At 36.2% G+C, this 14,123-nt stretch overlaps 1 protein-coding gene across 1 annotated transcript; it reads left to right on the forward strand.

The window, feature by feature from the left end:
* Nucleotides 1-3,826: 3,826 nt before the first annotated feature.
* LOC149421989 (aldo-keto reductase 1B-like) lies at nucleotides 3,827-14,001 on the forward strand. Its single transcript, XM_089634637.1, has 7 exons — nucleotides 3,827-3,925; nucleotides 6,392-6,534; nucleotides 7,252-7,393; nucleotides 7,832-8,026; nucleotides 11,431-11,630; nucleotides 12,986-13,141; nucleotides 13,851-14,001. The coding sequence occupies exons 1-7, from the start codon at nucleotides 3,851-3,853 to the stop codon at nucleotides 13,894-13,896; spliced, it is 957 nt and encodes a 318-aa protein (XP_089490763.1). The 5' UTR covers nucleotides 3,827-3,850; the 3' UTR covers nucleotides 13,897-14,001.
* Nucleotides 14,002-14,123: the final 122 nt, after the last annotated feature.

Below are 14,123 nucleotides of genomic sequence, written 5' to 3' on the forward strand. Positions count from 1 at the left end.
GTAAATATCGCATACAGAAAGGATTTAGAAAGTGCAAAATAGTTTTTGCGGTACCTTGATATTCAAGGCTATCGTCCTCATCTGAATAACGAGTATTATTTCTACAAAAAAATAGCCACCTTTATGATAGATTTTCCTTAAAATAATTCTATCAAGAACGCATATCAGACAAACCAGATTTAAACTACCTCAATGCAACGACAACCCAAAACAAAATAGGATTTCATAAATTTTTAATATTTCATACATTACATTTATTTAACATATCGCCTCACATTTTCAAACCTATAATCAATAAATAATATTTATTCCACACAGACTAGTTCCTTCCATTCCCCTCCCTCCCACCATCGCATCCCTATAGGCTAATGTAACTCATTTCTCTTCTGTATTCACTAATTAAGATATATCAGTGAAAACCCATTATAGGTAGAATCATTATACATATTTTAACATACATTATACAATTTTATAACTGTTAGTGTTCCAAATAAAATAAAATAAAAATAAAAAAAGGGACAATCAGTAGTTTTTTATTCTTAAAATGGGCGGAGAAATGTAAATTTACATCACGCAAGCGAATAGATGAAGTCGAAAATGGATGAATGATTAGTGTCAGTACACACCCGCTCGACATCTGGCAAGGTCGGTAGCGCGGTTGACTCCGTTCCTTGGAGAGGAAGGTTCAATCCTAACGCAAACATTTTTTTTTCTTTTAATGATTAAAAGACATCTTATGATACATGCATTATATATTATTAGGACTTTGTTTTTTACGGGTTGATTTTTTAAGCTCGTTTAAAATCACAAAATGAAATACGAAGAACAAAATAATATACAAATGCTATACTCGTAATGTTGTTGTATTTTTAGTCATATTGTTTCAATAGATAAGTGCAACGAAGATAATAAAACGCACTCCAGATAATAAACGATGACGATGCGTTGGAAAATGTACAATGTTCATAAAAAGTCATGTTTTTTTGTAAATGCTATAATTTAATGACATTTCGCTGACTAACGTAATTTAAGATTCCGACGGCAAAATAGGATATAGGAATAGGAAAATAGAAACATATGTTTTTCTATAATACTTCTATTTTAAAATGTCTTACCAGGGTAATGCCGTACCCTGAAACTGAAGTCGACAACTCTACCAACTTCGCCAAATGTCGATCGGGTAGAACCGACATTTATTTCATATTATATTAACTGCTGGAAAGTCATCCAATTTTAGAGAAATGTGTAAATGTCTGCGTGTGTATACGTTATTGCCACCAAATGCATTATAATCGACAGCGAGTGTATCAGCCGAGTTTCAGCTCGATCGGATGTCGAGAAATGGGTTAATTTCCACTTCCAAAGATTTGCATTCACACGCGGACATATTATCATTTCTCTGAAATCAGATGACATTACAGCAGTTAATATCCGAAATAAATGTCGGTTCTACACGATCGGCATCTGGCAAAGTCGGTAGTGTGGTTGACTCCGAACTCTGGGAAGGAAGGTACAATCCTCAGCCAAATCAAAAAAATATAGTTTTAAAAAAACATTTAAAAATAGATGTAATATTGTGAAAAAAACTCATTTTTACGGATTGATTTTTTTAAATAATTTATAATTAATCAAGTTTAATACCGAATAATTAAAAAGTTCTCCAAGTTATCAAAAGCAAAAGAGAAACACAGTAAGAAATAAATAAATAGAAAGCATAGAAATATATTATGTATTTATTTAAATACTATACCGTATTTTTTTTCTTTTAAATATTCAACAATATTATTATTAAATTTACAAAAAAACTTTTTATTTAAAAACAAGTTCTGCCGTGTAATATCGTGTATCGCCCATCTGAAGGCATTATTCCGATGACAAAAGTAGCATCGGAAATAATAAAATAAAAAAATACAGTGTGTGGCAAGCCTACGCACGACGGAAGTGAAACTTTTAGTATTCTTCTCTCTCTCTTTTCATTTCATTCTCTCTTTTAACCGAATGTTAAAATTAATTAATTCTTTTACACTTCTATCTCGTCACTACTCATTTTTGACACTAAAACTCTATTCCAAAACGAATAAACCACAATCAATTACGTATTTCACTCGTATTACACTCACCGCGCAGTACACGAAGCAAGCAGCTGATGCCTGGCGTGGCGTCGTTGGCTAGAGAGAGAGGAAAAGAGAGAAGAGAGAGAGAGAGAACGTTCGTCAGTGGCTCCCTCACCTCAGTAAGCGACTACGGTGAGAGAGCGACAGTGAATGGTGAGCGGTGGTGGTGGTCCCGTACCCCCACCACCAAATGATCACGGTTTTTCGTGACGGTCATGAGTCGGTTTTACTCCGGTCCTCGAAAATGCATGACGCGCGTAAAGAAGTTTCACTTCAAAAACACAAATTATCATTACCTTATAAGCAATAATAATAACTAGAAAGTGTTACTTTCGGATCTCTGTGTACCGAGGTGTGAATGTATCAGGAACTTAAAGTAATCCATCATATTTTTAATCACATCTTATCCCAGACATGATAAAAGCATTGACTTTAATGTTAGGGTTTGCGGACATTCGAATTTACATATGTTCGTATTTGTATGGTTTCACTAGCCATATTTTTTTTATTTTTTTTTTATTTAACAATTTTTTATATAAGATAATGTGTCCTTACTGGGGTACCCCGTTCTAAGGTCACATTGTACATGGTTATATGTTTGAAATAGTATAAGTACATATGTTAAACTACTACATAGAAAATTAAAAAACAATATTTAGAGAAAAAATAAAACATAATACAAGCTTTAATCTTTGTTGTGTTGCAAAATTAAATCTATATTTTTCCTTCCCTTATCCATAATCCATTTCTTAATGTTTCTTTTGAAGTCAGTTATTTTTTTAATGTTTTTTATTTCAAAAGGGAGGACATTAAATAATTTTATAGAATAATACTGCATATTTCTTTGTCCAAAAGTTGTTTTAGTTGTAGGTTGGTGTAACATGTGTTGTAATGTGGATCTTGTGAGTCTGTCTGAGTTTGTCTGTGTAAAGTTGTCCTGGTTTTTGAATGCGTAAATTAGTATATCTTTTGCGTATAATTGTTTTGGTGTCATTACATTTAGGGTTTTAAAAACATAGTCGGTAGGAGTTCTGATGGGGATCCTAAGTATAATTTTTAGAATTGCCTTTTGTGTTATGAGGACTGGTTTTATAGTGGAATCGCATGAGCTTCCCCATATGGCTTTGCAAAAGTTGGAAGAGCAATAATTTAAGAATACCAAGATCTGAAATATGTTTTGACGTGCAGTTATAAGTAATAAATTGATAATAAACGTGGTGAGTATCCAAGGAGACGCGACGACGGGTTCCCAGGCTTGGCGGATTCAACCTACATCATTGGAGAAAATGCAAAAGCAACTTTTTGCGATGGGAGTAAGGAGAGTTCAAATACTATCGAGTTATTAATAATCCGGCATGTTTGTTTGTTTTTATTGTTTTTTTACATTAACCCCACACAGGAAGAAATTTCCTCAGGGCATATGCCATCCTTGGCGATGCTGTGTGGTGGGACTTCTTAGGGAAAGGAAGGAGAGAAAGTTCTTGGACGGAAAAGGGTATGAGAAGTGAATCCATCTCTCCCACTGCGGTGTAAGGCGATGGGCCGAGAGAGAGTCCGGCTGGAGAGGTAAAAAGGTCTTCCTCAACCAGTCTCTCCCTGTTATTTAATAGAAAATAAAATTAAAACTTTATCGGCCGAAAGTTGAATATACCTGATGATTTTGTTGTTTTCATTCCATTTCGTTCAAGAGTAAACGCACAGTAAAGTATCTTCTAAAGTCTGATTAACTTCTCATCATGACGTCCCCCACAACTGGACTGACTTTCAACAACGGATTGTCCATGCCCTGCCTAGGATTGGGCACTTTTCAAGTAAGGCTTATCTATTTCTAAGACTCCCGGGTATTGCAGCGCTTTGCCGAAGGTCGCATCCAAGGAACTTGTACAAATAAGTGCAACAACTCCATTGTTCCGGCATTATTAATTACATAATGGTTGATATTAGGTTTATTTATGTTATTGTTATTAAAATTGTTATTTTTGAAACTGAATTTTTAATAGGTACGTGGTATTGCATCCATTGAAACAACCACGCTTAAATAAAAACAGCTTTTATTATTAACTAACTAACTAACCATCACGCCGTTTCCGAAGGGGTAGGCAGAGAGGACGGACCGCCAAACGACTCGGTCTTGACACACATTCCTTGCCTCATTCACATTCACATATCGTCTCATACATACTTTTCTATTATTCTGACTCTTAACATAGCCGGACTCGAGTATCTGATTCACTTGATCGTGATCATCTCTTCCTCGGGCGTCCCCGACTTCTGCTACCATTCACTTTTGCGTCATATATTCTCCTTACATTCCTTTCACTCCTCATTCGCTCTACATGCCCAAACCATATAAGCGTCCCTTTTTTAATCGTACTCATAATGCTTACATCAAGCCTTGCATTATTTGCGGATCTCCACATTTCTCACACGAGAATACATGGTTTTACCACAAATACGCCTCAGGGATCTCATTTCTACAGCATTCAATTTACTATCATCCTTCCTCTGCCAGTTCCATGCATTACTGACATACATCAGGGAAGGTACCAGCACCCCATTGTGGACTGCTAACTTCGCTTCTTTGGACATTTTTTTTGTTAGCTCCAACTGCGTTCAGTCCTTCATTAATGTAGTTATCTGCATTAACCCTTCTTTCGATATTTCTGACAGCTTTCCACATTATTAATGTTTGTTCTAATAGCGTGCAGAAATGGGTGACATTCTCCCTGTGTTGATGAAAACCGTAAGTATAAGGAACTAGAAAGAGTGAGAAAAAAAGATCGGTGATTTGTAAAGTCAATTACGACAATATTAATAATAGGACTACGTTGAACTTTCAGATTTTTTAAATGTGGTTTTACACGAATCAGTTTTTTTCTAAAATGGCCATTTGCGTTGCGTTTCTAATGGGTGTTTTACACCTTACTTTTACTAACTCACAACGATCCCCTTATGGAAACTATGTCGGTACCCATATGAAACATATTTTCTTTACACGATCATTATTTTCATACTCATACGATTTTATACAGATACTTGCCATAAGTTGCCATTGACTTGCCTACCAATGGACAATAGACAATAACAGTAGGAGTCAATCGGTTGAATTGCTGGCAGATGAACCATCTAAATGCGGAAAAGATCGACGATTAATTTAATTCATTGGCTTCATTTATTTAAGATATATATCCAGCAAACTAATTGAGCGCATTTTGCACACTTGTACTAAAAATAATTATAAAACCACCCTAATAATATTATAGAACTTCCTTCTTCTTCTGGCGATAGTAAAATTAGAATGTTAATGTTAGTTGTAAGTTTCTACATATGGAAATATAAGTCTTTAAGATAGTAGTTATAGGCCTTACTCGTAAGACAGTAGTTAAAGGCCTTAGTCGTAAGTCAATAGATATAAGTCTTAGATGTAAATCACTAGTTTTAAGTCAGTACTTCCAGTATTCATTATTTAGTAAATATATTTATACAGTGCCCTTAAGGTGATTTTTCTCGAAAACGGAATTATATAAATTAGCCAAAATTATTATTATTATTAGAGAAGAAATAATATTTTGGGACGGTGCTACATTGTCAAAAAAACACTTTGAACATTACCATAGAATACATGAAACCATCTTTCATTTGCTTTAACCGTTGCCGTCAACAAAATATCAAACATACACGCGGAATTCACAATACCGAATAGTAATACACATTGAAAATCAGTAATAAACACATATTATAAGTTAAAGAAAAAAATGTTTAAATGAAAGTCAAAACTTTATTTATTTTTTGTATAACTTTAATGAGTTCAACCTTAAAATTTCTAAATTTCTTTAATGATTAAAAAGAAGTTACAACTTATTTTAGTATTTTTATCACTATTTTAAATGTAAACGAATATAGAAGTAAAACAATGGCAGATGTCGAATAACTTCTGCCATCTTAAACTGTACGAAAATCCATACCAAAATAGAATCTACATGAAAAGACGACCCATATGGAAACTGGGTGAAAAAAAGCATCATGTAAAGCCCCCTTTATTCTTCAAATGAACGTCCACCGAGTTACCGATGCGCCTTCAACGACCTAATGAATTGGCTTTCCAGGAATATACTTTGTTTTTTTTTTATGACAGCATTAGGCTGGAAATAGTGCTACACTATAGCTCTTCATTGCCTCACCTACGTATTACCGCAAGCGACTGACGTAAGCGTGGCACTATTTACAACCTACATCTTTCTAAATATAAAACTTATCTTCTTCTCTGATATGTGCAGAGTTTGCATGGTGAAGTGGTTCAGGCCGTGAAGGACGCCATTGATATTGGATACCGCCTCGTGGATGGCGCCTACTTCTATCAGAACGAGAAGCAGGTCGGGGAGGCTATTGCAGAGAAGATCAAGGAAGGAGTAGTCGAAAGGTTTGCTACCTACTTCCTACCTCAGCTTTTTGTACTACATTGTATACTCGCGAGCTGTGGGCCAGCTTCTAAAAGAGAAAGAGATGGAAAGGCTTCGGGTACAATACAACAATGCACACCGTATGATGTTCGGACTTCCCAGACACTGCAGTGCCTCTTCAATGTTCACAGAAGGGCGAGTTCCAGGATTTGCAGCTCTAATAAGAACCAGGGTGGCAGGTAATAAGGATCAACAACTCCAGAAATGTCCTTATCATTGAATCCCGTATGACTCCGGGATCGAGCATCGAGGAGCGCTGGAGAAAGATGTTGGCCCCCTATAATTGAAACCTTCTCGAACCGCTCGAAGGGAGGGGACAAATAACCCTGAAAATTTCCTTATCATGAAATCCCGACAGAGTCCAGACTCGAGCATTCCAGCGCACTGGAGAATGTTGTTGGCCCCGTCAATCTAATGCTTGATGTCTTTTCTTGGTGTTGTTCTTATTATTGTATATTATTGTAATATTATTGTATATATTTTATGGGATGTGTGGGATTGCACAAATCTCCCCACATTCCGGAATAAATTCGTTATAATTATTATTATTAGAACATATTACTTAATCACGATCAAACAGGCCTGGATAAGAAATATTTAAAATTTTGAGATTATTTCTATTTTAATTAATACCCAAATTATATTATATGTTCAAAGTGTTTGTATTTTATTCGCAGAAAAGACATGTTTGTGACTTCCAAGTTATGGAACAGTTTTCACGATCCTGCCGTGGTAGAGACGATGTGTCGCAAATCTCTCAGCGAGTTTGGACTGGACTACCTCGATCTTTATCTCATCCACTTCCCCTTCGGTTATAAAGTAAGGTTGAACTCAAGATTTTACAATCATACCATCATTAAAAAAACATATAATTCTTCATTAATCTTACAAACTAATATTCTCAATATTAATTAATAACTACCTTCATGCGTCCAAATCTCGCAATACTTACAATAGTTGGAATCAGTCAAAATTCTCCGCCCACCATTCATTTATCACGGAAAACACGTTTTTTTAACTGAAATAATTTGTGAGAGTAATAGCCACACATTTTGTTTTGTCTGTTGTATGCGGTGAATTTTACGGTAACATGTGTGCGGTGAATTTTTCCCGCGGTGAATTTTTCACGCGGTGAACATTTCACGCGGTGAATTTTCCGCGGTTGATTTTTCACGCGGTGAATTTTTCACGCGGTGAACATTCTACGCGGTGAATTTTCCGCGGTGAATTTTTCTAGAACCATATTTGTTGGAATAGGATGGAGACGTTCTGGTTCCCCGTGATGAAGATGGCATCATTCAGTACAGTGACCACGACTACATCACAGTCTGGAAGGCAATGGAGACGCTGGTCTATAAGGGACTCGTGAGGAGTATTGGAGTATCAAACTTCAACAGTGAACAACTGGAGAGGGTACTGGAAATGGCAACTATCCCACCAGTCGTAAATCAGGTATTTTAAAATGAACATCTGTGTGGCCTTTTGGATACAAAACTTAATTTTGGATTTGGGGCCAAAATACACAATGAACTTTTAAAAGCGTTTTATACATTGACATATGAATATTAGTATACCTGCCCTAAGTGATTAAAAGCGTATTATTCCCCACTCCCCGTACCGGTTCCATTGGAGCCGGCTGGGCTCGCGTATGGCTTCCCGTGAATCTTGAGAATGTGACGTCATCATTCTTGTTCGAACTAGCGTCGAGCTATGGTCGAGGCATTTTACGAAATAACACGGCAAAATGGTGGCTTAGCTATGAAAACTTGTAAAAATAGATGTGAAAAAGAGAATAAACCCAGTTGTCGTATTACATTCCATATGTAAGCATTATTTTAAGCGTAATTACATCGTATAATATGGATCAGTTTGTAGAAACATATACTATCACATCGAGATATATCTGTACGCATCGTTGGTTACTGGGAACTAAATTATGAACACTTATAAAAGTGTCTTAACTAAATACGTAAACAAAATATTCGACTCTGAAAATAGAAGAATGTTTTTTTTTTCGAATTTGTTCATAACGTGGCGAGTAATTTGCGCTCCCATGTAAAAATGTCTATTCATTCAAAAGCAGATTTTACTTTTAAGAACTAAATGGTGATATTATAATGCGAGATGCCTATTTACTGTCAGATTGATTTATTGACGAATCACAGTCAGCTTTACCCCCTTCGTTCTTCAACAGTTGATTTTACCCCTCACCTTTAATTTCTAGTCTATATATTCATATGTCTGTGGTTTTATATATTAGTTTTTTTATGTATTTCGAAAGGTATAGCAAATGTGTACTACGGGTGTGATTTGTTTTATTAAAAAAACTAGCTAATATCTATATATTGTATATGTATAAACCTTCCGGAAGAAATTCTATAAATGATAGTGAAAACCCTATCAAACTCCGTTGCATAGTTTAGAAGTACTAAGCTTACAGACAGACAGACGCGGATAGTGACTTTGTTTTATACTCTTTTGAGATACTATTTATTGTCACGATTACAAATTTACTAAAAGTTTATCAGGAAACGGCGTGCAAACCCGTTTTTAGTTCATTATGATCTGGGCTGTTCCGGGATGTTCCTGAACGTTACAGACTATTCCCGAACATTCTAGAATGTTTTATGATGTTCTGGAATGTTGTGGAATACTCTCGAATATTTTCGAATGTTCTGTAGTGTTTTATAAATATCTAGAGGGCGCAACTTCCAGCCTTTATATAGTCCAAAGTACGCCTTTCAGGTAAAAACGGAAACCTTCTTCATGGATTGGGGATAGAGGGCTACCACACCATATATCTCCCTCGATTGTAACGGGACTAGTTTCTGAGTTCTAGCGGCACGCACATTATACACTTACTTTTATAGTATATATTGATTAGTTTTTTTTTTTTCAATTCCATTCAATTCAATTCAATTCAATTTGTTTATTCCTTTAAAAACATTACAAAATTACATTTTATTTCGTTTTTAAGTACATTTGTAAAATGGTATTACATAATAGTTAGCGGTGTATAAACTATACCAGCATCAATAGAGCTTGCCTTTTAAAGGCAGCTTCACCGATGCTAAATAATATATGTCGATATCCGAATTAATTCTGTTCAACAGCAAGACTGCTCTCCCCACCGGCATGACCATTGGCAAGTTGGTCCTGCAGGCCGGGAGATGGCATAGTCTATGCTGTCGGTGACGGAGATAACCATCAGGAACATAGAGACTAATACTCTCCATGATAGTCAGATTTTCAAACCATCCACGAATCAGTTTGAAGAAGTGTGATACAATATGCACATCTCTTCTGACCCGTAGATGGTTCATACCGAGCATGCCCAAGAGAAAGTCAGTAGGATAGAGCCACGGGTAGTAGCCATACTCCCTCAGGTAGAGGAATCTCAGAAATTTCTTCTGCACTCTCTCCAACATAAGGGAATACTTCACCTGATGTGGGCTCCAAACCACCGACCCACTCTCAAGCCTACTCCTAACCAACGCAATGTATAGCACTTGGAGAACCCGGGTGTCTCTAAAATTCATCGCAGTGCGTAGGACGAAGCCCAGCATTTTCAGTGAAGCACTACACATCATTTCGATATGAGTATGAAATGTCAGCCTACTATCAAACATGATGCCAAGATCTTTCATAGTGGAGACACGTTTTAAACTTCGTGCATTCATGGTATACCGGTAAAACCAAGTATGACGTGCCCGTGTGAAAGAAAGAATGAAACATTTAGAAACATTGAATTCAATCCGATTCCGTTGAATATTTGAACTTTAAAAAGCTGTATGGTGGTGGATCGGAAGTGGGAGAAGATTGCAGGACCGGAGACGAATAGCTAGGTAGCTACCGGCTCTGGTGAAGAACATTTGTAAAATAGACCGAATCTCTTTCTGGGCTGAAGCGCCTCGACCACGAGACAATTTATTTTACATTTACGTTTTTGTCAAAATCTCATTTTGTCTAAAACATAACGGAGAACCCAAATACTTCAAATTCATGCCACAATTTGAGCAAATTTGGTTTCCATTATTGTCATTTTTTAAATACATCTATTTGAATTTAGATTTTGTTTTCTTGGATGAAAAAATAAATGTAATAGAATCTTGGAAGTTTAAATTAACCCACTTCCCGACATCCGATCGAGCTGAAACTCGGTGGATAGACTCGTTGTCGATGACAGTACGTTCGTACAAGTTGATGGGACTCACGCACACACACGCGCGCACACATATGCATTTCTCTGAAATTGGATGATATTATAAAAATTTGTAGCAGTTAATGTACGAAATAAATTTCGGTACCATACAATTAGGATTTGGCTTAAGTGATTTACTCATTTACTCATTTTAGCGGTTAACTCATTTTAGCCAGTCCATGGAGAGGAAGGTTCAATCCTCCGTAAAAGAACAAAAAAAGAATAGAACAAAAAGAACAAAAGAAGAAACATTTTTAAGTTCATAGCAGTTAAGAACTAGTCAATGGGGAGGAAGTTTCAATCCAAAACCAAACCAAAAAATATGTATGTACATCTATTAATAAACAATACCGGTCGGTGGCTGAGTGGACATCGCGTTTGGGTCCCACCCAGGCGCAGTTTGTACAATTCCTCGGCTGGCTAAGTCCTCCATCGCAACATTTTCCGCTCACTGTGGGGGTAGTAGGAGATTTAAAATATTGTAAATTATTGTTATTCGTAACCCGGGAATGTTTGTCATTCTTTTAAAACGTGTTGATTTTTTTAATGTTTTTGGCTAATCTTGTTGTGGCCTCAACAGTTGAGTTCGATTCCTCCACAAAAACGAATTTTCCTTTACCTCTGTCTAACGAGTCTAATCATAGTTTCTTTCCAGGTGGAATGTCACCCGTATCTTTCTCAGGTGAAACTAGCATCCTGGATGGAAGAACGTGGTATAGTCCTCACATGTTATAGCCCTCTGGGGGCTCCTGCCCGCCCCGTCATCAGGGCTGAGGACAAGGTGCTCCTCGAGGACGCTCGTCTCAAACGCCTGTCTGAAAAGTACCATAAGTCTGTTGCGCAAATTCTAATCAGGTAAGTTTTATTACTGTGATTGTTCGAGCTACGTATCATAGATGGCTCTAATGCTAGTTTCTCATAAAGTTTATGGAGTCATCTAAGAGATGTCTCTAGTATATGGGTTCGCCCCTCCAGTTCAGAAGCGGGGTCAGCTAGTAATTATGTTTCTACCAACTTAGAGATTTTGAGAGGTTAATAGAATGGATATTAGTTTGCTGACTGTCCTACACACTAATTTATTTATTTATAATTTCACGCCTGGCTGTTCTTTTACATGTTATTTATTTTTATTTTTTTACAAAGGAAATCTAAATAAGAAAAACTCAATAAAATCGAAACTAGATACTCCACCATGCAAGAAGGAAAAATATAACACTAGGAAAATTACAATACATTGGTAAGATAAACAGAGCTGCGTTGTTCGTATATTTAAATTATATTAAATTTGGTGTTCTTCTTTCTGAAATAATTTGGGTAATGACCAGTTTATATTTGATGAATGATGTGTTGAACATATCAACAACATCTTTGTAGTCATTACCCAAATTTTGTACATAATTGTGATTCTGTGTTGGAGTTATCACAATAGAACGGTAGATATAATGCATCGATGTTACTTTTCGAGGTATGTGTAAAAAAAATCAAGTTCGGGACTGTCAATTATTGAATTTATGATTTTATTTAAACATGTTAGGTCATTAACTATTCTACGTACAGATAATTTTAATAAATTGAGTTGACATAGCAGATAATCCTAATTGACACATTCCCTTGTAATATCCATTCTGAAAATAATAAATCTTTAGAATTTATTTTGAATTCTTTCTATCGTGAGTAAATGACTAGCGTAACTAGGTGCCCACACTGTCGAGTTGTACTCAGTTTGACTCCTAACCAATGATATATACAATTTTTTATAGGTTTGAATATTTTGAAATTGGCTGCAAATTCTTATAACAAAACCCAAAAGTTTTAAAGCTTTATTTGATGTAATTTCAATATGGTCACCCAACGATATAAGTATTTTTGATGTAATTTTTGTAATGTCACCCTATATAATACCACCATATCGCTCGCCATTCAATCCCACACTGTCGTCTTACACGAGACAGATATGTTATACATACGTGTGGGCGTTGCATAAATGATATGCCGTGATCTGCTACCCACTCCTCAGATACTCCTCAGGGAGCTGCCGTTGTCACGCGGCTGTCAGCAGTCAAGGTGACAGATCCCGCGAAAGAAACGGATCTCACGAACACATTCACTCTCATTTGAATACTCACTCACTCCTCAATAATCTCAATGACAGATCCCGTGAAAGAAATGAAAATTGATAGAAGGCAACCTGAATAATCTTTATTTTGCAGGTATCAGATAGACCGAGGATTCTCTGTCATTCCCAAATCAGTGAGGAAGGAGAGACTTCAGCAAAACTTTGAGGTATTCGACTTCAACCTCTCTCGTGAAGAGATTGAACTCCTCAATGCCATGGACTGCAACGGACGTTACTTGACGATGACCGGGTAAGTCGTGGGATGTAATGGGGATGGGAAGGGGATGGGGTAGAGGAAGGTGGCGAAGCTCCTGGTTATTCACATCTGGTTACCGAACACGACTAGAGCCTTCAATTATTAAAGCTGGTCTTTCACCAGGGCGAAACTGGAAGTATTAACCATTCTGGAAGTGCCGCAAATATACTTCATTTTATTTTCAATTAATATATTTTGAAATAACATAAATTAAAAAATATATAATTTACCTGTGCACACAGGGATTTGAACCCGCGACTTCCGGATTACCACTCAACCACGTAGGCCGTCAATGTCGGTATGGAAATAGTCTAGTAGTAGTTAGTTCCAACATGTTAGTTCCCAAAATTGAAGTTAAAAAACTTAAGAACTGAGTGATAAAAATGTTTTGATTTGACCTTTTTCGTTTTCGAGTAAATCAGGACCGAAATTGAACTTTTTGAGGTCAAATTTAATATCATCCGTTCGTTTTTTACTCTTGAAATATATTGAGAAAACATTGCGATGATGAAAGTATTTTTATGTTGACGAATATTTTTTTAATAACAATTAAAATTAAAATGTTCCATTTTAGTTTTGACGCCAAAACAATATGTTCATTTATTCACAGGCGTAACTTGGTAACAGCTTCCACCCATTTTTAACGGTATTCATTGTTTGTAAAAATACCCCATTATTAATATATAGTTAATTTATTTTTTAGCCGTGGGGACACTCACAAGTATTACCCCTTCGTCGCAGAGTTTTAAATGGAACGAAAAACCCTTCTAGAAGCCCGGACATCGTAGTGAATTGAATGATTTTTAGCCGTGGAGACACTCACAAGTATTACCCCTTCGACGCAGAGTTTTACATGGAACGAAAAACCCTTCTAGAAGCCCAAACATCACAGTGAATTGAATGATTTGGAGTAAACAAAAATTGACGTTGTGAATTCTAGGATTAATGTCGACTTTTCTCTACTTTCCGTAAATAT

Source organism: Hesperophylax consimilis, chromosome 8 (genome assembly GCF_061612785.1).
Source record: "Hesperophylax consimilis isolate HC1 chromosome 8, BYU_Hcon_1.0, whole genome shotgun sequence".
Lineage (NCBI taxonomy): Eukaryota > Metazoa > Arthropoda > Insecta > Trichoptera > Limnephilidae > Hesperophylax > Hesperophylax consimilis.